General features: G+C 39.0%; 2 protein-coding genes and 1 long non-coding RNA gene across 6 annotated transcripts in view; 2 read left to right on the top strand and 1 right to left on the bottom strand.

The window, feature by feature from the left end:
• The window catches only part of LOC126764854 (insulin receptor substrate 1), a 256,071-nt gene extending 240,861 nt beyond the window's left edge, over positions 1–15,210 (top strand). The window contains exon 9 of the mRNA XM_050482474.1: positions 15,162–15,210. Within this exon, the coding sequence (XP_050338431.1) occupies positions 15,162–15,195 (34 nt within the window). The 3' untranslated portion in view covers positions 15,196–15,210. The remainder of the gene's footprint in view (positions 1–15,161) is intronic.
• A 2,660-nt stretch (positions 15,211–17,870) lies between these two features.
• Positions 17,871–25,944, top strand: part of LOC126764845 (very long-chain specific acyl-CoA dehydrogenase, mitochondrial) — a 53,873-nt gene continuing 45,799 nt past the window's right edge. For 2 of the 4 annotated variants that reach the window (XM_050482437.1, XM_050482440.1), the window contains exon 1: positions 17,871–18,098. In XM_050482437.1, coding sequence (XP_050338394.1) covers positions 18,037–18,098 — 62 coding nt within the window. In that variant the 5' untranslated portion in view covers positions 17,871–18,036. Of the gene's footprint in view, positions 18,099–21,428; positions 21,491–25,944 lie in introns of those variants that run through there. The other 2 variants (XM_050482439.1, XM_050482438.1) reach the window with 2 other exon arrangements.
• On the bottom strand, positions 18,340–19,373 carry LOC126764984 (uncharacterized). Its single transcript, XR_007668198.1, has 2 exons — positions 18,700–19,373; positions 18,340–18,635 (listed from the first exon to the last, which is right to left on the bottom strand). It is a non-coding gene; the product is annotated as an uncharacterized LOC126764984 (long non-coding RNA).

Here is a 25,944-nt window from a genome sequence, read left to right as displayed (position 1 = left end):
ATTGTCCTCCAAACATTTTGGTGACCCGACGTGATCGCGGAATTAACATAATCGTAGTAATAATTTCGTAATTTTTTCGCAAATTTATTCAAAACTTTACGGTCTTTGACGCAAACAAATGGCACCCAAGAAAATGGAATCAGCTGAAGCCAAGAAGAAGCTGGATTCATTTGTCCAACAAGTCACCCTACTCAACAACACCTTGACTTTCGATGTCTTGCGTGAGTTACGTATCGAACAAGGGTGAAAAAAAGGTTCGATGCTCTCTACGCCCAACTAGAGGACAACGACGCTGATGATCTTTTAGCGGAATTTACCAACCACTATATCGAGGTAAAAACCAAGCTGACACGTCAGCAGCAGCCGTTTGCTGGCGATCAAACTTCAATTACTGTCTCTCAGCCAAAGCAAAGGTTACCGGTCCTGCAAATTTCAACGTTCAACGATAAATATTTGGATTGGCTAGGTTTTTTCTCGATGTTCAACACCGTTATACATCAGGACGTAGATTTAACAAGAATTGAGAAATTCCAGCACCTTCGGTCAAGTCTACGTGATGCAGCGTTGGACACCATTCGTTGATTAGAGATAAGTGAACAAAATTATGATAACAGATTGCTGACTGCTTACTCATTCAACTAGTGTCTCAAAATTTGGATATCAAATCTCGCGCGAAATGGGAGGAACAAACACCTGTAAGCGAAATACCTAAATGGAATTCAATGGCTAGATTTTTGGAGCAACGCTGCCAGCAACTGGAAAATGTAGAGAATGTCCTTGGACTTCGGAAAAAATAGGTTGGCAAGAAATTGTCAAATCCCATCAGTCGTAAGGTGCTTTTAACGGCAGCTGTAGCTGGATGCATATTGTGCAGTTCTAGTGAACACAAAATCGCAAGGTGCAAGCACTTTCTGGTCCTTTCTCCCACAATGCGCTATAAAGCAGCAAAACGGTTAAACCTATGCTTGAATAGCCTTCGAGTCGGGCATTCACTTCAAGACTGCAAGTCCGGACACTGACAGATGACGACTTACATAACCTAGTTCAACGCTTTTGGGAAATAGAGAATTGTATTGGCTCCACACCAAAGAATACAATAGAGGAGGATTTTTGCGAAGAGCATTTTATAAAAACCCATAAGCGATTGGAATCTGGTTAGTTTTTGGTTCGATTACCAACGAAATCACCTTCTTGCGAACTAGGAGAATCGTATCAACAGGCTTTCAATCGATTTAAGGCTTTAGAGCGGAAATTTCAGCGCAATGCTGAACTAAAACAACAAATTTCGTCATTCATTAAGGAGTATTTTGATTTGAACCATATGTCAGTCGTTGACACTATGCCAAAGCAAATTCCAATGAACTTTATGCCACATCACTGTGTTTTAAAGGCTGATAGCACAACAACAAAACTGCGTGTGGTTTTTGATGGCTCTGCGCCAACCAGCAAAGGACTTTCGCTGAATTCGATTCTGATGAAAGGACCAACCCATCAACCTCCACTTTTTGATATTTTGCTTCGATTTCGCACCTTCAAAATTGCTCTTACTGCAGATATTTGTAAAATGTATCGCTGTGTAAGGATGTCTGATCCAGACAACTTCCTGCAGTGTATAATATGGAGGACAAACCCAATGAAGATTTAAGCATTTTTAAGTTAGATACCGTCACCTATGGAACGAAGCCAGCTTATTTTCTGGCCATTCGTTCAATGCAGCAGCTTGGCCGCGCTGAAGCTCATGTTTACCCCGTTGGAGCCGAAACGATACACCATGCATTTTATGTGGATGACATGATTACCGGAGCAGGCTCGTTGGGCGAAGCAAAGGTGATATTAAATGAGACTAAAAAGTGTTTGTCTCTCGGAAACTTTCACCTGAGGAAATGGTGTTCGAATGATGATCGAGTCTTAATTGAAATTGAGGATAATGACAAACAAAGTTGGACGTATTCATATTTTCCTTTTCACCCTTCGGAACACCGGCTAAGGTAACTAAACGCACAATCCTTTCTGCTATAGCCAGGCTTTACGACCCCATTGGTTTGATCGGACCTGTGGTGGCCAAAGCCAAAATATTCTTGCAGCATTTGTAGAAAGAGAAGCTACATTGGGACGAAAGCCGACCTCAAGCAATTCAAACAGAATGGCTAGAAATATGCAATGAATACAAACCAATTTCTCGTTTTAGTTTTGACCGATACTTGCTGATGCCAGAAGCTGAAATACAATTACATGGATTTTGTGATGCGAGTGAGCATGCTTATGGGGCCTGCATATACGTACGCGCTGAAAGAGGCGGCCACATCCGAATCAATCTTCTCTGCTCCAAATCTCGCGTAGCTCCACTAAAACGTCTAACGGTACCGAGGCTTGAGCTAAGTGGTGCATTTCAAAGCAAAAGGAGTATTTTGCTGGTCTAACTCCACAACAGTGCTATCGTGGTTGCGAAGTGAACCAGCTAATTTAAACGTTTTTGTCGCAAATCGCATTAACAACATTCAAACTCTCACAGCAGGTATGGTTTGGAACCATGTTCCAACAGATTCCAACCCAGCGGTCGTTCTTTCAAGAGGAGCTAGCCCCAAGGAGCTATTAAACATGGATTTATGGAAGTACGGTCCCCATTATCTGGGTGCCGATCAATCTAACTGGCCTAAATCTCCTCTCCTACCAACAAAGGACTTGCCCGAGGGTCGAAAGCGTGCATTTGTGCTTATTTCTACTTTAGACATGTCTTTAAGTTGCAAATACTTATACGAATGATTCAAAAGGCGCATCTTCGAGATGAATACAAAGCACTCGAATCCAAAGAGGCGATAAAGTTTTCATCTGAAATTTCCACTTCTTCTATATTTATTGCACCTGAATAAAAATGTTTCTTTTTTGCAAAATTTATTGTTATTGTTAAGTCTAACAGTTCCCTGTGTGTTTCCCCCAATACCATTCTTTGTTTAATGGCTTTAAGGTTAATCGTGTCTAATAATTTTTCGAAGTGTAAGTTTATTATTTGTTGTTTATTATTATTATTTATTTTTTCTTTTATTTTTATGACATCGTCATGGTCTGGAACTCCAGTTATGAAGCTGAATATACTGCCTAGGAAATTTAATGCTCGTTTGTGTCTCCTTGTTAATAACTGATCCTTTAGTGCTTCTATCCTTTATATGAGCATCGTATCTGCTATTTGCTCATTGTTGTGGTGTTCGTTTATGGATGTTGTGATGGTTTCATAATAGTCTAAGATTGTCGTTAAATTCACTATGTGGAATAAATAATCTTCTTCGTTGTATATGTAAGATGGGTCTGTTTGTGTTAGAATATGCTTATTGTCTTCGACGTTAGGTATTTCGTATGTTTGTAGTTGTTTATGTAGCAATAGTATTGTTACCAGCAATATCCTTATTTGTTGTGTTGACATTGCGTATGTTATCCTTGTGTATGATCCTCCCCTTGGTTGTTAAGACTGTGTCCTCACGGTTTTCTTTTACTTTATGTTTTGTATAACGATGACTGGATTTATCTCTTCTGTCTGTTTTTTCGTAGATTATTTGCCCTTCTTGGAATTCTGTGTTTTCTTTTCTTGTTGTGGTATTCAAACATGTAATTTTGTTTCTTTTTTATTTTTTCTGCTATGTCAGGATGTAGGTTCCTGTTAAAGAATACATCTACTGGTCTTGCTTCGGTTACTGAATGTAGTGTCCTGTTGTATTCTTTTACTGCCAGAAATATTTCTTCATCTGCTGTACTTTCCTTGTCTGCTGCTAATGTCCTAGCTATTTCTAGTATCGTCGAATGTAACCGCTCGACTTGTGCGTTCGATGTTGAATGATGCACTGCTGTGAGTATATGTTTAATTTCTAGCTTTTTCAGTAGTGCTGTTGTGCCGATGCCGCTGAATATGTTTTCGTTATCTGTCATTAGTTCGGTACAGTTGGGGAATATTTGTGTGATGACTTCTTCTATTATTTCGTGGAATTGTCGCTTCGTGTCGCGTTTACGTAAGTATGTGTATTTAGAGTAGCGACAAATGCTAGATAGGTATCTCGTGCCGCGTATTTGGAATGTGTCCACTTCTATAGATGTGCCAGCTAAATTGGGTGTTGGCGTTGTTCCGATTACGTTTTTAATTGGTTTTCTTTCATATTTGTTCTTTGTAAAGTTTGTACAGTGTCTGACTATTTTTTCTGTGTCTTTTCTTAGTGTTGGCCAATAACAAGTTTCTGTAATTTCTTGATAATTATTTTTAGCGTTTCTGTGCGCTCTGGTATGTGTGTATTGTATTATATTTTCTCTATCTGTTGGGTCTGTTATGTCTTTTAGTTTGTGTTGAGTAAACACTTTTGCGTATGTATCGAATGTGAGCTTTATGTCTTTCCTCACGTCGTACCATGTTTTTAGGTCTGCGTGGAAAGCTGTGGTTCGTTTAGGTTTCATTAATTTTTTTAATGTTTCTATTAAGTATTCTTTTGTTTGAAATTTAATCGTAAACCGTTCGTATTCGGGAAATGGCGTGTTCGCTTCTAAGTTATTTTCTTTATCGTGAATTATTTCAATTTGTGTTTTAAAGGAATTAAATGGTGTTTTCACTTGTGTTATGTGTCTAAATTCAGACGATTCTGCAGAGTGCATAGACGTATCTGATGTGGTATTAATTTGACGCGATAGTGCATCGGCTACGACATTTTCTTGTCCCGGTTTATATTTTAATTTCGCACCATATTCTTCTATTAGATTTTTCCACCTTTTCAATTTGGTGTTTGGGTTTTTTTCCGATATTGAAAAAATTAATGATTGATGGTCGGTGTAAATCGTTAAATCTGCTATACCGTACAAGTAGTTTCTTAGTTTCTGTAATGACCAAACTATTGCTAACATCTCCTTTTCATTCGTGGAGTAATTTTGTTCTGTTTTTGTTAGAGTTCGTGATATGAATATACCGGGTTTTTTTCTTGGCTTAAAACTGCTCCTATAGCGTAATTGCTAGCGTCTGTGGTTAGGTCGAAACCTTTTTTGAAGTTTGGTTGGTATAATTCGATTTTTTCTTTTAATAGTTTCTTTATTGTATTTATAGCATCTAGTGCATTTTTATCTAGTTTTATTTTTACTTTGGAGCTTTTATTCTTTGAAATGTTGCCGTTTTCTCCTCTCAAATATATTGTCAGTGGTTTGCATATGTGTGCGAAGTTTTGCACGAATTTCCTATAATAGGAAGCTAGGCCTAAGAATGAGCGTAGGTCCTTTAAACTTTCAGGTGTTTTATACCTATCTATTACATCTATTTTTTCAGGGTCTACTGTTATTCTACCGTTTTTTATTACGTGTCCTAAGAATTCGGTTTGTGTTTGCAAAAACTTTGACTTTTCTTCAGAGATTTTCATATTAGCGTTGTGTAATGTTTGTACAATTTCGGCGATGTGCTTCATATGTTCTTCGGGGATGTTGAATATATTAGGACCTCATCGATGTATACGTACGCGCTTTTACCAATGTATGGTCTGAGAATGTCATCCACGCATCTTTGAAATGTAGATGGTGCATTTTTTAAGCCGAATGGGAGTCGTAAAAATTCATATTTAGCTCTGTTGATGGAGAAGGCTGTTTTTTCCCTATCCTCTTCCCTAATTAGAATTTGGTGGAACCCTGACTCTAAGTCTAGCGTCGTCAAGTATCTTGCTTCTCCTAAGTTTTGTAGAGTCATATTGATATCTGGTATCGGGTATCTATCTGCAATAGTAATTTTGTTTAACTTTTGGAAATATATAACCATTCTCTTTTTTTGGTTTTCCTTCCTCATATAATCCTTTTTTAGATACTGTCCATATCGGAGCATTGTATGGGCTTTTGCTCTCTTTAATTATACCGTTTGCTAATAATTTATTTATTTCCTTTTTTACGAAATCTTGATCCGCGTATGAATATGGATATTGCCTAACCCATACAGGACCATTAGTTTCTGTTCTAATTTCAGCTTTTATTGTAGTTGTATACGTTAAGTTTTCGTTTCTATAATTATTTTTCATTAAATCTTTTATGCAATTTTCGAACTGTTTCTCGCCTACTGTATAGTTTACCTTTGCACTTTTTGAGTAATTTGACACTTTAGTAAACGTTATTGAATACTTGAAAAGATCTATCTTTGCCTTCATTTTCCTTAATGAATCTTCTCCTAACAGGATATCAAAGTCTTTTAATTCATTTACTTCTAGAAATTCTAAGTCGAATCCTACTAGATTAATTTGTCTTTTATGTGTTATTTTTGTACTACCATGAAGTGTAGTTGTATTAATTATTTTTCCTAATGGTATACTTTTTGCGTATTTATAATTTTTGCGTATTTATAATTTTTGCTTACGTAACTACTGGTTGTACCTGAATCGATCAGTATGTGCACGGACTTACCATCTGGTGCGGTTCTCTTGAGTGTTGGTAGACCGTGGTACCTTATAAAAAATATTCTTCTTCAGTGTAGTTGCTGTTTGGTTCGTTGTAGAGTGACTGGATTTCGCTTCTTTCATTGTTGAGTTGGTTCACTCGCTGTGCTTTGTTGTGGGCATTAGTGACTGTTTCGTCTCTATACCTTTTGAATTGGTTGCCAAATGTTTGTACTGCTTGTCTGAAGGGATTGAAGGTTGGTTGCTGTCTTGGTTGGACTGGTGGGTTGTTTGGTAGTTGTATGTTTCTTTGATGTGTAGGTCGTCGGAATCATGTTGAGGAATCTATTTCCATAGGTTCTACTCTGGGTTGTTGGATCCTTTGAGGAAATGTGTTCCTGTTGTTTACTGTATAATTGTGTTGCGGATGTGGTCGCATCCTGGGTTTGTATTCTAGGTGTTGATAGCCGACATCATGTTGCATAGTTCTGGCTATATCGTGAGCTTCTGTGAGTGATGCACAGTATCTGGAGTATAATGCGTTTTTGATTAAGGAACTTCTAATGCCGGAGATGTATGTTCTCGTGGCTTTTAATTGTGCTTCTTTATTATGTGATGCTAGGACTGCTTCGTTTTTATACGTCATTTCTAACTTGGACAGGATCAGGTTTAACGCTTGATTCACTTGGTCGTAGTATTCATGTAGTGATGAATTTCCTTGTTGTAACCTTCTCATTTCATCTTCCAGGACATGCAGTGGTCGTTGGTCGGCATAGGTTATGTCAAGCCGATCGATGATTGCATTAAAATTAGTTCTGGTGTTATTGTTAACCAGGACCTGTGATGCACTGCCGGTTATTTTCCCTAAAATTATGAGCACTGCTTGAGCAAATAAGTTTGTTCCTCTGAATTGCATAATGTTATTCATGTGAGTGGTCACTATTTTTCTCCATGGTCGACATTCTTTAGGATCGCCGCTGAATGTTCCTATTAGCTTGAACATATTTAAATCTATCTCCTGTGCATTATTGTATACACATATGTACGTCGTCCTCTTCCTCCGCTTGAGGAGTTAATGTTGGATTAGCTAGTTCCATTGAAGCTATTTTTCGCTGTAGTTCGGTGACTATAGTATGGAGTGCTTGAATTTCGCCGTTCATTTTTTAGGTTTTAACTTGTTATTAAATTTTCACTTTTTATTTATTTTATTTGCGTTGACTTGAAGGATAAAGGTTATCCTTTTACTTTTTATCAGGAGCCTTACACGTAAGTATTTTATTCACTGAATCCTTTTTTGATGTGTGCCCCACGTTGGGCGCCAATTAATAACACTTGGGTTATTTTCGTCAAAAAAATATTTTAGTTCTGCATTTGACAGCAGAACGTTCTTTATTTGGTAATCTTCAAAATACAAAATACAAAGCTTGTATGGTTATGCTTCTATTTAAACTAATGGGTAATCTACAATACATATAATTTGTTGTTCTTGATAATGGTGTTTAGTTCAGTGTTATCGCGTACTTTGGACATTGACCCACGTGATAGTGATGTGTTGTAAGTTCCCCATCTATTCGTCTACAGTATTGGCCTATTGGCGGGCGTAAAACCGTAAGTCGAATTAATAACAAATGCGTTCGTTGTTTTCATGTCAAGCCTAAGCTTATGGAACATTTAATGGGAAATTTACCATCGGAAAGGGTTAAATGCAATCGAGCATTCCTAACTACCGGAGTGGACTTTTGTGGGCCATTTTTCTACAAATCGGACGTACGCAATAGAGATCCAATTAAATGCTACATTTTTATCTTTATTTGTTTCGCCACCAAGGAGGTTCATTTGGAGCTGGTAAAGGATTTGGCAACCTCTTCATTCCTCGCAGCCCTTAAGAGATTTATTTGTATGCCTGGCAGACCGCAAACTATATGGTCGGACAATGCCACCAATTTTGATGTAGCCAAAAATGAGCTATCGGAACTGAAAAAACTATTTTTGAGCCAAGAGCATTCGAAAGTGATTCACGAGCAGTGTGCGAGCGATCAAATTGAATGGAAGCTGATACCCCCTCGCTCTCTCCACTTTGGCGGTTTATGTGAGGCTGCAGTCAAAATGGCCAAATATCATTTTTATAGGGTTGTGGGCCTTTCTAAATTAAGCTTTGATGAGCTTCGCACACTTGTGTGCCAAATATCCGCGATTATAAATTTACGACCTTTATGTCCCATTACAGAGAGTCCTGACGATCTCGAGGTGCTTATCCCAGCGCACTTTCTCATTGGCGCACCCTTCACATCCGTGGTAGAACCTGACATCACTCTTCTCAATATTAATCATCTTAGCAGATGGCAGAGAATGTGCTACCTGCAACAACAATTCTGGAAGAAATGGCAAGCAGAATATCTAACTCTTCTGCAACAGCGCCATAAATGGCACTCATCTTCGTCGAATCTCAAGCTTAGGGTACGTGGTTTTGATAAAGGACGAGAACAATCCCCCGCTAAAGTGGCCTTTGGCTAGAGTCACAGAAACCATTTCCGGAAAGTACCAGGTGGTGGGAGTCGCAGTTCTAAAGACAACAAATGGCGTGTACAAGCGAGCTGTTTCAAAGCTGTGTCTCTTACCAATTAATAATAATATCTTAAAAGCCTAAATCTTTTAACGGGCGGAGTATGTTTAGAAACAGATACATGGTTTATATGCGAATTTAGTAGTTGAAATCATCAATGCTACTTTTACACATATTTTATTAAGTACCAACAGTCTTAGCACTTAATTGTTTACAACAACACTATAACATTGTTTAAAACTAGATGTATGATTGCTTTAAGTCTGACCGCCGGCAATCGCCAAACCGGTTTTGTCTATTTGAGTGACTTTGATAACGCACTCTTATCATACTTGCATAGGCAAGCATACATACCTACATTAATGTAAATGCAGAGAATTAGAACATGTACCACTATCTCAGCTGATCTTTATACCGTACTGGAGGTAAAAGAAAAGCTGTAGGTTAATCAACTCCTAGAGCTGTTAATTTCGGTCAGTCGCAATTGAATGTCGCGGTAGTCGCAAGCGCAAGCAATTAAACAATATTAAACAGTAATAAATAAAATAATTACATTCGTTGTTTTTCCTTTGAATCATTTAAACGGACAATAAAAAAGCTTATTGTTCTCCAAACACATACGCAGGCAAAAGCTTATCGAATGACAGAAATTTCATTAAAAATGCCATAGAATGAGGGAGACTCAGGGCAAAAGTCCTGGCACTTCATTAGGGTTTCCTAAATATTCTACTACTAAAACGGCCAAATACCTCAAAAAAGGCAAGATCGTGTTGCTGTGTTATACTATACAATTTATTACTTTAAGTACTTTTTTGTTAAATTTTCAAATATATTTCGAAAATTAAAATTCATAAAGAATAATTTTACCTAGTTTGGATTATTTTAGGTTTTGTATCAAAATATTAGTAAATCTTTTCAATTTTATTACAAATATTTAAAGAATATATCTATTTTAGTTTAAATTATTACAAATAGTTTTGTTTAGTATTGTATATATTATATGGGTGAAAATATGCCTCCAGGGGAACCTAACACCCAAAAAATATCGGTAACACGCCTATACTGCAACCTTTTATATTAACCTAATTTAAGTCCTGTCCTATTTTTAAGTCCTTTTATTTAAATCTCTGTGCCGAAAAATCAACTATTTCGATCAGGTGATCTCAGCTGTTGACGACCATATGATTCGTTTGTTACTTGTATGGTTCTACAATGGCTTACAATTATGAAACGCTAAACACATAGAGCGCGACAGACTGCAAACGGCATCTGTCAAATATTAAAATACACACGTTCTTATGGACACTGTTATTTTGACAGCTGCACGACTACACGACTGCAGGCCGACAGTTGTCGTTCTCGCTAACATCAATATCCTCCTATATTTGCCAACGAACGACAGTAGGACGACAGTAGAGTTGACAGTAGAATGGAAGATAGAAAGAGGAGGTAGAGTGGTGATGCCACTAATGTGTAAAATTATTCACAGCTCTAACAAACTTGAAGTTATTTTACAAATAAAAGCATAAAATAGCTCTATTATATCATTTGTAATAACAATTGATAATTTAAAGCAAAAATATTTACCTACATATTTACTTATTTTTTGCATAAAAAATTTCACTTTGAACAAAATATTAAAATTTCATTGAAGTGAAAGGAAAGGTACGACAACGAAATTGTGTACATGCAAAATGGACAGCTGTGTTGTCTTGTGTACATGCCGGTCATTGTTATGTTGCTGCCTTCTTACGAATGTTCATGTAGTAAGATGCACAACGCCATTTTCAGTTCACTGTCGTGCTGTTGCAATCGGTCGTGCTCTATGTGTTCAGCGCTTGAGGAAAACGAGCGTTGCCACATCTTATACACCAAATATGTAAAAATTTTTACGATTTTTCATTGTTTGTATTTTCGCGTGATTCTTTTTTCTATATTAACTATAACAAAAAATACTTTCCGACTTTTTACAAGTTATAATTGAGATATGAACACTGTTTCCTTATACAATTGTATATGTAGAATATGTGATTTAAATTTAATATACACAAATAAGTAAAACTCTATGAAAATATTATAAAATTTATGTCATATCGAGGTGACTGAAGTACTTTCGCGTAGTACTCCTTTCGGCGTTGGCGCCATTCGGTCGCCCTTTAAAAAAATAACCCTGGTCAAGCGAATACTTACGGTGACTGAAGACTTGTTGCGTATTACTCCTTTCTGTGTTGGCGGCATTCGGCCCTAGTCCAGCCAATACTCAGGGTGACTGAAGTACTTTTGCGTAGTACTACTTCAAAAATCTAAGTATTTTATTACGTAATATTATTATTTAATATTACTTAGTTGTTTATTAAATTTAAATAAGAAAATATCCATATGCAAAGAAAGATTGTTTATATACGTTTTAATTTGAAATATAATTTATAGACACTTCTTTTTATTAGAACCAGGATTGCTAAATAAAGAAAGAGGAATTCTAGCGAAAAAGAAACATTTCAGCGAATTGCTCATATTTGCTTATTATCATATGGCAGCGCTCCATTTCCCCATAATTGTTACATATAATTGATGCTCACTACGGGGGTTAAAGGTAATTTATGAAATATAAATTTCTTACTTATAAAACCTGCAAAGAGTGAAAATTTTGAATTTGATTAAATGCTTACAGTTTGATTAAACAAATTTGGAGTGAAAAATGTGCATAAAGTGAGTTAAATGTGGGAAACTAGCTTGTTGAAATAATCGAATTTTGGGAATGTTTGAAATTTAAAGTAGAATATCTCCTAAACTAAGCATTTGCGATATCTATAACTCTGAATATTTTTTAATCAGGAGGACTATCTCTTTCCAACGATACCTTCAGATCGCGGCGCCAAAGAAATCGGAATTGTGCCCGTCTTTTCTCATTTAACATATTAATATTTTGACAAGCTTGAATGGCGTAGTTTCCTCTTTCTTACTTTCGCTTTCTCCTACTCAATTGGAAATTGCAACAGTGTGAATGAAATGCTAGAAAAGTAGAAAGAAGCACTGCGTCTGTGCAATCTTCCATAGATAACTTAATACGAGTCTCTTTGGTTCGAGAGAGAGCTGTCAAAACTTGCATTTTTTATAACATTTGCCAAAAGTATTAGATTGGGCATTTTATAAACAAATTTTGGGTATTTTGCAGCTTCCACATTATCACTGAAGTATGCAAATAGCGCATTCTTCTTCTTCTTAATTGGCGTAGAAACCGCTTACGCGATTATAGCCGAGTTAACAACAGCACGCCAGTCGTTTCTTCTTTTCGCTACGCGGCGCCAATTGGATATTACAAGCGAAGCCAGGTCCTTCTCCACTTGGTCCTTCCAACGGAGTGAAGGTCTTCCTCTTCCTCTGCTTCCCCCGGCGGGTACTGTGTCGAATACTTTCAGAGCTGGAGTGTTTTCATCCATCCGGACAACATGACCTAGCCAGCGTAGCCGCTGTCTTTTAATTCGCTGAACTATGTCAATGTCGTCATATATCTCGTACAGCTCATCGTTCCATCGGATGCGATATTCGCCGTGGCTAATGCGCAAAGGACCATAAATCTTTCGCAGAATTTTTCTCTCGAAAACTCGTAACGTCGACTCATCGGTTGCTGTCATCGCCCAAGCCTTTGCACCATATAGCAGGACGGGAATTATGAGCGACTTATAGAGTTTAGCTTCTGTTCGTCGAGAGGACTTTACTTTTCAATTGCCTACTCAGTCCGAAGTAGCATCTGTTGGCAAAAGCAATCCTGCGTTGGATTTACAGGCTGACATTGTTGGTGGTGTTAACGCTGGTTCCTAAATAGACGAAATTATCTACAACTTCAAAGTTATGACTGTCAACAGTGACGTGAGTGCCAAGTCGCGAGTGCGACGACTGTTTGTTTTATGACAGGATATATTTCGTTTTGCCCTCGTTCACTGCCAGAACCATTTTCTGTGCTTCCTTGTCCAGCCTGGAGAAAGCAGAACTAACGGCGCGGGTGTTGAGGCCGATGATATCAATATCATAGGCATACGCCAGCAGCTGTACACTCTTATAGAAGATGGTACCCATTTAGTTCTGCAGCACGAATTATTTTCTCCAGCAGCAGGTTGAAGAAGTCGCACGATAGAGATTCGCCTTGTCTTAACCCTCGTTTGGTATTGAACAGCTCGGACAGGTCCTTACCAATCCTGACGGAGCTTTTGGTGTTGCTCAACGTCAGTTTACACAGCCGATTTAGTTTTGCGGGGATACCAAATTCAGACATCGCGGCATAAAGGCAGCTCCTTTTCGTGCTGTCGGAAGCAGCTTTGAAATCAACGAAGAGGTGGTGTGTGTCGATTCTCCTTTTACGGGTCTTTTCCAAAAATGGGCACATGGTGAATATCTGGTCGGTTGTTGATTTTCCTGGTCTAACGCCATGCTGATAAAGTCCAACCAGTTTGTTGACGGTGGGCTTTAATCTTTCACGCAATAAGCTCGATTGAACCTTATGCGCGATGTTAAGGAGGCTTATCCCACGGTAGTGGAATTGTGGAATCTCCCTTTTTGTGGATTGAGCAGAGCACACTTAAATTCCAATCGTTGGGCATGCTTTCGTCCGACCATATTTTGCAAAGAAGTGGATGCATACTTCTTATCAGTTGTTCGCCGCCATGTTATAGCTCGGCCGGTAATCCATCGGCCCCCGCTGCTTTGTTGTTCTTCAGACGGGTAACTGTAATTCGAACTTCTTCATAGTCGGGCAATGGAACGCCTGCTCCATCGACATCATCGGCACCCCTTGTCGTACCAGCTGTTCTTTTGCATTTTCCGAAAACCAATGGTTTTGGTTGCAGCTGTACGTAGGGAGCTTGAAATGCCGTCCCACAGTTCCCTTATACGGAGTTGTTGACGAGTGCTCTCAGAGAGCAGGAGTGCAAATCGAGTAGAAAATCGTTCGCCTATCTGTTGTGATTGCAGCTTCTCGACGTCGAACCTTCCTTATGTTGTTGCGTTTTTTGCTACACAGAGGCGGGTGTGAATCTTGGCTGCAACAAGATAGTTGTCCGAGTCGATGTTAGGATCTCGGAGCGCACGCACATCTAAATCAGTGGAGACGTGTCTTCCGTCTATCACAACATGATCGATCTGGTTGGTGGTTTTTCGATCCGGAGACAACCAGGTGGATTAATGAATTTTCTTATGCTGGAATCTAGTACTACAGATAACCATATTTCGGGCCCGGCGAAGTCGATCAGCCTCAACCCATTTGGGGATGTTTCGTCGTGGAGGCTGAATGTACCGACCGTAGTGCCAAAGATACCTTCTTTGCCCACCCTGGCGTTAAAGTCGCCAAACACGATTTTGACATCGTGGCGGGGGCAGCTCTCATAAGTGCGCTCCAAGCACTCATAAAAGACATCTTAGGTCACATCGTCCTTCTCTTCCGTCGGGGCGTGGGCGCAAATTAGCGATATGTTGAAGAACCTCGCTTTGATGCGGATTGTGGCTAGACGTTCATTCACCGGAGTGAATGATAGTACTCGGCGACGGAGTCTCTCTCCCACCACGAATCCAACACCAAACTTGCGCTCCTTTATATGGCCACTGTAGTAAATGTCACAAGGACCTACTCGTCTCTGTCCTTGTCCCGTCCATCGAATTTCTTGGACGGCGGTGATGTCAGCCTTTACTTTTGCGAGGACATCAACCAGCTGGGCAGCGGCACCTTCCCAATTAAGGGTCCGGACATTCCAGGTGCATGCCCTCAAATCGTAGTCCTTATTTCGTTTGCATGGTCGTCATCAAAAGGGGGGTCTCTCATCCGAGGCTGTGTTTTCTTTGTCATTGGTACTGATTTTTAGGTGGCGGGTCCCAAACCCAGCGCACAACCCTATGTAGGGGATGTTTCGCATTCTCACATTATCTCGCCCTCGAGCGGATGTTCTTAGGCTACCCAGAGGATACTTGGTCAAAGACCGGAAGTAGTGAGCTGTTTGAGCCATGTGTAAAAGAATCGTTTCTGGCCACTCCCAAGTGAGTGGCGATCAGATAACTTTCCTCAATTGCGTGAACTTCTACACATGACTCCATCCTCCATTACGCATTACCGATATCATTTTTGGGTGCTCGGTTCCCCAGTAGGCCTATATCACCCATATATAAAAATTATTTTACAAACTACTGACATCTAATTTTATAAAACTCAACAATGCACTAATTTTGGCATTTCGTTTTAGCGCTGCTTTTCTGGCAAACCGCCTTTTTAACTAACTGCTGGTTGACGGGATCCTGATTGTGTTTTGTTGCCAGCTCAGAAAGAAGATCAGGGTCCGCTGCCAGCTGACAACCGAGAGAGCAAGAAAAGAGATTCTGATCAAATTTATCTATGCAACCTGCTATGTCAGTTTTGCTGGAAATATGCATTGAATGTGCAGCAGATGCATCAACCAGAGATAAAGAGATCCCTAACTCTCCTGTCATGGGAAATGTGAGAGCCGCTCACCTACCGAACTTTGACAGTTGACTGGATTGGGTAGGTTTTGACGTTTTGCAATTGGAATGACTAGAACGGCAAGACTGAAATTATACCAAAATATATGTGAACGGAGGAATTTGTTGCCGCCGTTCAAGATCACTTATAAAAAATGTACAACAATGAAAATCAAAGAAAATGCGAAATGAAAATATATTTCATTAAACGTTTTGCAATTTGATGCATAGTATCATTAATTTTCAGTTACCAATGATTAAAAGCATTTATTAATTGAGAACTAACAGGCTTAATTCACCTTATGAAGTATTGAAAGATCAAAAGTCATTTGTTTCATTTAAGTAGTTCGCCATATATTAAAAGTTCAATATATAATAATTTGCAATCGTAATAAATGTTGGGTGTTTTAATTTAAATGCCCAAAAGCTCTTATTTTGTTTGATCTGGCCACAATGGAAAATGTTATCAAAACCGCTTATTTTGAGGCACTCTCACACTAGAATAAGTTCTGCATCCCATTATCCCTGGCAGAGATATAGAGATGTCCAACTCCTCTCTCACTGGAAGTGAGAGAACAATTGCTTAACGTCAAAACCTCCTGAACTTTGACAGTTGATCGAGTTCACGAGGTTTTGACGTTTAGCAATTAGAAACGAGCGATGGCCAGATTGAAATCTTACCAAAAAAATATATAAACGGTGGGATTTGTTGCATCGTTCAAGACCACTTATAAAAAATGCAAAACAACGAAAATTAAATGAAGTTGTGAAATTTAAATGCATTTAACTAAACATTTTGTAATCTCAAGCATCATAGTATTATTATCAATAGAAAATTATTAAAAACATGCATTGATTGAGAGCTAACAAGCTTAAATCCTTTTATTGGGTATTGAAATGTCAAAAGTTAGTTGTTTTAACGTACCATAAAAAGATTAAAGTAGTATCTCTATATATTAATTAATCCCTACATAGTAATTTTTATTCGTACTAAATGTTGGGTATTGGGTTGATAAATGCCCAAAAATTGTAGTTTTGTCCAATCTGGCCGTAATGGAAAATGTTATAAAAAACGCTAATTTTGAAGCGCTCTCACACTGGAATAAGTTGGACATCCCTTTATCATAGATAACAATTAGTGTGAAATGTAATTTCATTGAACTATTTGAACATATTTGGGCAAAATAAATGTTTATGTAAATTAATTAATGATTTTGTATTTTAGCATTTATATATGTATGCATTTTCCAAGTGTTTAATTTAGTGTTTTGTATAATTTAATAAATACCCAATCTAATATTTTTCAGCAGTGGCATCATTTGCAAATCTTATAAAAAATGCGAGTTTTGACAGCTCTCTCCCCAAACAAAGAGTCTCGTATCATATTATCCATCAGAGATAAAGAGATGTCCAACTGCTCTCTCACTGGAAGTGAGAGAACAATTGCTAAACTTCAAAACCACCTAAACTTTGACAGTTGACTGGATTGGGGAGGTTTTGACGTTTAGCAATTGGAAACGAGCGATGGCCAGATTGAAATGTTACCAAAAAAATATGTAAACGGAGGAATTTGTTGCCGCTGTTCAAGACCGCTAATAAAAATTTAAAACAATGAATATCAAAGAAAATGCGAATTTAAATATATTTCATGAAACGTTTTGTAATTTTAACGTCATTTAATTTTCGTTGTTTTGCATTTTTTATAAGTGGTCTTGAACGATGCAACAAATCCCTCCGTTTATATATTTTTTGGTAAGATTTCAATCTGGCCATCGCTCGTTTCTAATTGCTAAACGTCAAAACCTCGTGAACTCGATCAACTGTCAAAGTTCAGGAGGTTTTGACGTTTAGCAATTGTTCTCTCACTTCCAGTGAGACTCACCTAAACTTTGACAGTTGATCGAGTTCAGGAGGTTTTTACGTTTAGCAATTGGAAACGAGCGATGGCCAGATTGAAATCTTACCAAAAAAATATGTAAACGGAGGGATTTGTTGCATCGTTCAAGACCACCTATAAAAAATGTAAAACAATGAAAATTAAATAAATTTGTGAAATTTAAAGATATTTGATGAAACGTTTTGTAATTTGAAGCATCATAGTTTTATTTTCAATGGAAAATTATTAAAAACATTTAATGATTGAGAGCTAACAAGCTTAAATCCTATTATTGGGTACTGAAAGGACAAAAGTCAGTTGTTATAATATTCTTTAAAAAGATTTAATTAGTTTCTTCATATAATAAATAACCACTATTTAGTAACTTTTATTCGTACTAAATGTTGGGTATTGGGTTGATAAATACCCAAAAATTGTTATTTTGTTCAATCTGGCAAGAATGGAAAATGTTATAAAAAACGCTAATTTTGAGGCGCTCTCACACTGGAATAAGTTTAACATCCCTTTATTCCTGCTTGTGTGCTCGTGTATGGGCACTTTGATCCATCGCATCAACTTTATCCGATAATAAAAGTAACAATATTTATTACTTGTGCAGACTTCACGCAATTGAAAACGACAGAATGTTGCCCCAATTTATCGTTTGTTGAAATTTCTGTATGAGTTTCTTTATAGCCGTGTTACTTGCCTTTGTTAATTCTTGTGAATTATTATTTTAAATCAACATGTCTGCGACAACGCTGGTCCGTTTCTCTAAATTTTTACGTTTGTCTAAAAGTATTGTAAAGTAAGTTATTTAAAAGTGTCTACCGTAGGAAAAACAATTATTAATTAATAAAACAACTATTAATTGTTTTTCCCAGAATTGGTACATATGTATACCGTTAGCACAAAGTATCCACAAAGCTTACGCAGTCCACAAACGAATATATTAAAAAGCAATAATTAAAAGTTAGTAAAAGTTGTAGTTACATTAGTAACAAGACAAAGTTCTAGAACATTTAATACATTAAATATAAAAGAATATGTCGGGTTTTTCGACTTTTAATTATAAGCATAAATAAGCAAGTACAAAGTCCAGATTAGTGATTATATTATACATACATATAAGACTAGGAGTAAATCTAAGAATAGCATCATCCGACTCGCGATTTGACTTCTACGAAAATGTTAAAAGTCGCAGCTGTGAAGTCGTATATAATTTCGTCTATCTTGGAATTACAATTAACAGCAACAACGTCAGCCCGAATAACTTTTGCCAACAGGTGCTACTTCCGACTGCGTAGGCAATTGAGAGGTAAAGTCTTCTCTCGACCAACAAAGACTAAATGTGAAAAAAACAGATTAGGGATCGCTTCTCCCGCAGAGGAGGTCCCCCAGATACATACATACGTATATATGTAGTTGCACTGTGGTTTTTGAGATATTTGCATTTAAAGTTCAAAAATTCAATTATTTAAAAGTCGTGTTTCTCCGATTTATAATGAATTTTACACTTATTTATTAACTTGCACTTCTAACACTACACTAATTCATTTCTAAAAATTTATTTTGAATTAGTGCTAAAATAGGCTGGGATTTAGATTAGCATCCCCGGATTTCGGGGATAAAATGGGTGTCACTGGAAAGGTGGCGTTCTCCAGATCACGAAAATATATACATTTAGTTGCCGCTGACGTTTTGAAGCGCGGCGCGAAAAAAAAAATAACCATGGCAACCCTTTTCTTATTGTGCAAATGCAGAGAATTGTAACTAAAATAAAATAATTAAAATAAAGCTTTATTTACAACAAATATTAAAAAAATGAATATACCGAAACGTTATAGTGAAGTGTTAGTAAGTGAAAAGTGCACAATATAAGTGAAAAAGTTACTCACAATACACAAATTATCAATGTAAAAGTTGTCAATTTTTCAACTTTAAATGCAAATATCTTTAAAACTATAAGTCAGCGGCAACTATATGTATATATTTTCGTGATCTGGAGAACGCCACCTTTCCAGTGACACCCATTTTATCCCCGAAATCCGGGGATGATATTCTAAATCCCAGCCGAATTCTCGTTATTTTGATAAATCCCGGTGTTGGATCGGCCAGGGTTTTTTTTTTTTTTTTTTTTTTTTTTTGTTTGATGCGTGGTCGAAAGCTGCCAACGCAAAAAGGAGTTCAACGCAAAAGAACTGAGAAAGCCCAGGTGTTGGTCCGACCAATGGTTATTTTTTTTGAAGCGCGGCCGAAGGCCGCTAATGCATAAAGGAGTTCAACGCAAAAGAACTGAGCACGCCCAGGTGTTGGTCCGACCGAGGGTATTTTTTTGTAGCGAGGCCAAAGGCCGCCAATGCAGAAAGGAATTATATGCGGAAAACTAATGTGTTATATATTTCCTGTCATTGGGGTATTATTGCTTTCTTTATTTCTTTTGGTTCTTCTGTAAAATATGAACGTAAGGTAGCACTGATTATTAGTTAGAAAGCAACCCTTTTGTTATTTTGTGAACAAAAATATTTGAACAAAATTAAGTATTGAATAAAAGTTATTTTTGCAATATTTAATATAAAACAAATTGATAGAAACGAATTAATGAAGTGTTGGTGGATATAAAAGTTAAAAATATATATTTCTTCTTGATCTGGACATCCTCTATCCGCACGTGCCCATTTTAACCCCGAAATCGGGATATGCTATTCTGAAATTTTCTCGAAAAAACTAGTAGAACATTGAGAAATATGTTATTAATAAAAAATTTTGAATTTTTAGCTTATAATTTCCGGTTTAATAACACATGGTATTTCTCAATGTTTAACTAAGCTTTTTTTTCATACTTTTCACTTTGTATATTGAAATATGCACTTAAAAACATTAAAATAAGTTCAAATTTCACTTTTACTTAAGTTATCACTTAACACACTCATAGCTGAACAGGTTAGACTGTTTGCAAGGGGAGGAAATTCAGCTTTGTCACATCTTAAAAACCAAATATAAAGAATTTTTCAAAGACAGCGTTTTCTTTGTACTTTCGCGTGATTTATTTTTTCTATATTAACTGTAATAAAAAATTCTTTCCATCATTTTTTAGGCTATATTTAAATTGTGAACACTTTTTCCATATATGCGTATGTATAATATGTGATTTATATTTAATGAACACAAATAAGAAAAACTTTAAGACCATTTATATCATTGTAATATAATATTTTTATATATTACAAGTTTATATTATAATAAGATCGTGTCGCTCTAAAAAAATAGCTCTTCTCTAGCCAATACCCTGGGAAGCTGAAACACTTTCGCGTAGTACGCCTTTTAGCGATGGCGGCCTTCGTCCGCGCTTTAAAAAAATTAGCCTGGTCCAGCCAATACCCTGGGTGACTGAAGTACTTTCGCGTAGAACTCCATTTTGCGTTAGCGGCTTTCGGCCGTGATCTAAAAAATATCCTAGTCGAGCCAATTATCGTGGTGACTGAAATACTTTTGGGTAGTACTCCTTAAAACAAAAAAATAATACTGATCGGGCCAATACCCGGGGAAGGCTAAGTATTTTATTGCGCAACTAGATGACTCGTCCACGCTTTACTGTGGGTGACCCATAGATAATACTACTAGCATCTATATGATTTCTATTAGTTAGATTATAAGTATTGGTTAATGAGATGTAGCATTTTTGTGAAGCAACTTGCGTTAGTTTACAAAAAAATGGATCATAAAAGCATTTTGTGTGTTAATAAAGCATTGCTTTTTGTGGGAAAATACTGTTGGATTTGAGCTCTGCATCAGGGAAATCAACCCTTGAATAGAGATTTGCTAAGTTAGAAACAGGCGCAATGAGCACCGTGGACATTGAAGGTAGTGGACGCCCTAAAGAGGCGAAAGCTCTGTGCAAAATGGGTACCTCGCAAGTTAATAATCTAACAAAAATAACGAATTGCTGATTCTGAGGAATGTTTGAATGCTCTTTAATCGTAATAAAACCGAATAAATCGAGGGCACAATAGACCCTAGGTCGCGGTGAATTACCTCATTAATAATCTATCTATCTAAAACCGAATTTTCGCGTCGGTTGTGACAATAGAAATACGGCTCCATCATTTCACACTGAAGTCCAATCGACAAACATTATAGTTGACTGCACAAGATGAACCGGTCTTCAAGCACGGAAAGACGAAGAAGCCGGCTGGCAAGGTAATGACATCAGTCTTTTGGGATGCACGTGGTATAATATTCATTGACTGTTTATTAAACTGGTTATAATCCATTGCGCTGTGTATTTTGTTGCAGTTCTATTCTACTATTCCAAAAATTTATTTTTGAGGCAGGATCAGTTTAAAATAGTACGAATATACTTCATCGTTTCCGTTTAAAAATTCTTCGCTAGAGAGCTCCGATTATAAACGCGTCCGATCACTGATATATTCAACGTCCTGAAATTCCTACAATTTTAAATCTGTAATATCTTCGAAAATGATCATTTAAATCAGATGCTGTAAAGGGCCATATAGATCTATATTAAATTAACCATGTACAATTTAAGGTATTTAATGAGATAACGATTAATACTGCATTGATTAAAAGTGCTTCGAAAATTAGCCATTATTTGTCGTAAAAAGTAAATGACAAAAAATGTTATTGTGGGATATCCATAAGAGATAGACGTATACCATTGCTGAGTTTTCTGTGGAACTTTTCAATATGTACAATACTTAGTACATTATTTTGAGAAATCTCTTAGAGTTCAGCCTGAGTTTGCAATGTAAGCGGAAAAAATTTAGCTATTTACGACATCACATTAGAAAACTCAAAAATAACAGCATTTCTCCACTATTTAATGGATGTTATTATACATATAAACTTTCCTCTTCAGTTCCTCTATGTATTAAAAAAGAACGCATCAAAATCCGTTGTGTAGTTTTAAAGAATTAAGCATACAAAGGGACATATGGACAGAAAAATTGACTTTCTTTTTTTGATATTATTATAGGTTAGGTTAGGTTAGGTTGGATGGCCGATCTAAGATCGCACGTGGACTATACGTAGTCCTTTGTGATGCCATAGAAAAACGAACTCCCGATTCGGACTTAAAGATCGGCAAAACGTTTGATGGCTGATACAAATGTGCAAATGCGCTTGATATCTACTTCCACCAGTTCGGAAGGATGTCTGAAGGTATGTGCCCCCAAGTATCTAAGTCTTAACCTCCCGAATGCGGGACAGTCAAGGAGGAAGTGCTGGCTAGTTTCTGCCGCATCTTCTTCTAAGCAGCTTTTGCAAGCGGCATCTGGTAAGATTCCTAGTCTTACAGCATGCGTGCCAATAAGGCAATGGCCTGTCAAGAGCCCCACTACTAAAGAGAGGCTTGCCTTACTGAGGGCGAAGACATCGTTAGATCTTCTGTGATGTATCTTGAGCCAGAATGCTTTTGCGACCGCGCAAGTACCAGTGCTGGCCCAGCGTTGACCAAGCATCCGCGAGGCCCAGCTTTCCAGTAGTAGGACACAAGAGGACACCGGAGCACCGACCCGTTGCCATTCTACCGATAGTGACTCTAGTGTACCCTTCCTTGCTAGCTCATCAGCTTTGCAATTACCCGCTATTCCGCTGTGGCCCGGCACCCATACAAGCCTTATAGTAAATACTGTCGCCGCCAGGGACAGTGAAGCCAGACACTCAACCAGCCCTGAACGCACTGTGAATGAATTCAGGGCTAGTATCGCCGATCTACTATCTGAGTGAATGGTCACTTCCCTCCGGAGTAGCAGATCTGCTGCTACCTTAATGGCTGCAACCTCAGCCTGGAAGACACTGCAGTAGTAAGGAAGTCTGAAACTAGAGCTGATGGAGAGCTCCCGACAGTAAACCCCTCCACCAACCTTCCCCCCAAGCTTTGACCCATCCGTAAAGAAGCTTACTGTGCCTCTCCTCCAACGGCTTCTTCCCACCCATAGCTCCCTCTTCGGTATATGGGTAGAGAAGAAACCGCGGGAGTTTGATATGGCGGCTCCATGATCCAGATGGTCCGGTATGCAGTCAAAGCTTGTAAGGATGTCTGAGTGTTCAGAAACACGCTCTTTTAAGAACCCAGATTCCTTGAGTCTAATAGCCACTTTTGCGGCCATACACCTTCCGGTAATGTCCACGGGCGTTATGTTCAGAATTGCATTAAGTGCCACGGTTGAGGTGGACCTCAATGCACCGCCCATGCTGATAAGTGTGGTCTTCTGTAAAGCCCTCCATCACATAAAGACTCCATAGAACATTATGGGCTTTACTATGGTATCATAGAGCCAGAGGACCACCTTCGGTGAGAGGCCCCACCTTTTGCCAATAGCTCCTCTACAGCAGTAGAGGGCAATCGATGCCTTTTTGGCTCTCTCCTCGATGTTCGGCTTCCAAGAAAGCTTCTTATCCAGGATGAGCCCTAGATACTTCACTGTATCCGCCGGTCGCAGGCGGATACCTCCCATTTGCGGCAAAGGTGTCACTGGGATCTTATATCTTCTACTGAATAAAACCATTTCTGTTTTATTCGGGTTGATGGCGAGTCCACATCCGACCGCCCATTTTGTTACAACGCCGAGATATCCCTGCGTCAGCTCATATACGGTGCTAAGGAACTTTCCTTTGACTATAAGTGCTACATCGTCTGCATAGGCAATCACCCGGCAGCCCAGATCCTCTAGTTTCTTAAGAAGGTCGTTAACGACTAGGATCCATAGAAGAGGAGAAAGAACCCCGTCCTGAGGGGTTCCCCTGCTCACTTTGCGCCGCGCGCGAGCGCTGCCCCATTCTGTTTCGACTACTCTGTCACACAGAAGACTGAAGATGAGGTGCTTGAGGTTCGATTCAACCCCAAGACCCTCTAGAGCAGTTATGACTGCCTCCGGTAAGACATTGTTGAAAGCTCCCTCAATATCAAGGAAGGTCCCAACCGCGAAATCTTTAGCCTCGATGGCTTCCTCCAGCCACGACACGATAGTGTGCAGGGCAGTGTCTACCGACCTGCCTTTACGATACGCATGTTGCGCTCCTGATAGGTAGTCTCTCGGAATGCGACTCCTTAGATACCAGTTCATCAGTCTCTCAGACTTGAACGGTTTGAACGATTTAATCGCCCATGCCAAGTGTCGCTCATCCAGAAGGTCGGAAAAGGCCGTGCAGTCAGCATGCAACTCTCCGAGAGATGCCACCATAGAGGACGTGCTGTTAGGGAAGTGAACATCAAGGAGAAACTGAAGTGTATCTTCACTGCTTAGGGCCCACTTCCCGTTTACATCCTTGAGATAACCCAGAGGCACTGGGTTTTTAGCGAGAATACGCCAGAATCTCGGACTCGTGGCAGCCCTCCACTTTTTCGCAGAAGGTCTTCCACGAGATCCTCTTAGCCTTCCTTAACTCGGACTTGTAAATCGAAAGTCCTATTTTATACAACGCCCAGTCGTCAGATAACCCGCTCCTGCGGGCCCTGTTAAATAGCCGTCTACAAGACGCCCTAATTTCCGAGAGCTCCATAGTCCACCATTGAGGTTTCCCTCTGCCCTTCGGTGTTTTCAGTGGACAGGAGCTCTCTAGTGCAGAAATGCACGCCGAGCTGAAGACTTCGACCCACCCGTCCACCACATCGGCGGTGCTCAAAATGTTCACCCCCAGTGCGTGTGGAAGAGTTTGCCGAAGCCTCCTTCGGTAGCCTTCCCAGTCCGTGTTCCTCGGATTTCTGAATGATTTCCTAGGCGGACCTTCTCCGACTAAACTAAAACCGATTTATCTGTGATCAGAAAAGGAGTGATCATCGAGGACCCTCCAATTTGAGATCAGCGGGGCAATCACATGAGAAACTAGGGTGAAGTGGAGAACCTCCTTCCTGGATGCGGTCACAAAAGTTGGGGAATTTCCCCTATTACAAATGCGAAGATTTTCGCTTACAATAAAATCAAAAAGCGACACCTCTATTATTTGTATCCGAGCTGCCCCAGATCGAGTGTCGCGAGTTGGCGTCCGAGCCGATGATGACGTCGGCACCATTCCGGGACGCTTCAGCCTACGTCTTCCTTAGCAATACGGGAGGTGACTCCACCGCATCATCGTGCGGCATATACGCGGAGATAATCCAGATATTTCCGGTCTCGCACTCCAGTTTTGCTGTTACTATGTCAGCATTGCTGAAGCAGTAGATTGGCGGAGGCCGTCTTTGAGTGTGGGAGATTAATCTGGAGGAATTTCATCCTTCAGACTCTCTTCTAGCAACGCCAGTTCAGCGCTTATGTCGTGATCGACCCTCACCTCCTCAAACAGTTGTTCGAGGCTGAAGACGGAATCGCCAATCGACAAACCGCCTCCAGAACTCGCCACGTCCGAGAGGTTTGGTCATTTTCTATGGTCGCTTGACCATCGCTAACGCCGTCTGCCTTCTCCCCTGCATCTGCAGCTTGGGTGCCATCAGCTCTGGTATCCGTTGGGAGTACCTTTAGCACAACCATTTCGAAACCATAGCTGATGGCACCCTTGGTTTTGCTGAGAGGACCGATGGGCTCCTCGTTACGCATTATCAACGCTTGCCGATATGGTTCATCGGTTCTCTCCAGCCTTATAACCCTCCATTCATGCGTGGGGAGAGAGGGTTTGCAGTACTTGAGGATTTCCTC

This window comes from Bactrocera neohumeralis, unplaced genomic scaffold (genome assembly GCF_024586455.1).
Source record: "Bactrocera neohumeralis isolate Rockhampton unplaced genomic scaffold, APGP_CSIRO_Bneo_wtdbg2-racon-allhic-juicebox.fasta_v2 cluster10, whole genome shotgun sequence".
NCBI classification, from domain to species: Eukaryota; Metazoa; Arthropoda; class Insecta; order Diptera; family Tephritidae; genus Bactrocera; species Bactrocera neohumeralis.
The sequence above is the reverse complement of the archived record's forward strand: the minus strand, read 5'-3'. Positions and strand labels throughout refer to the sequence as shown.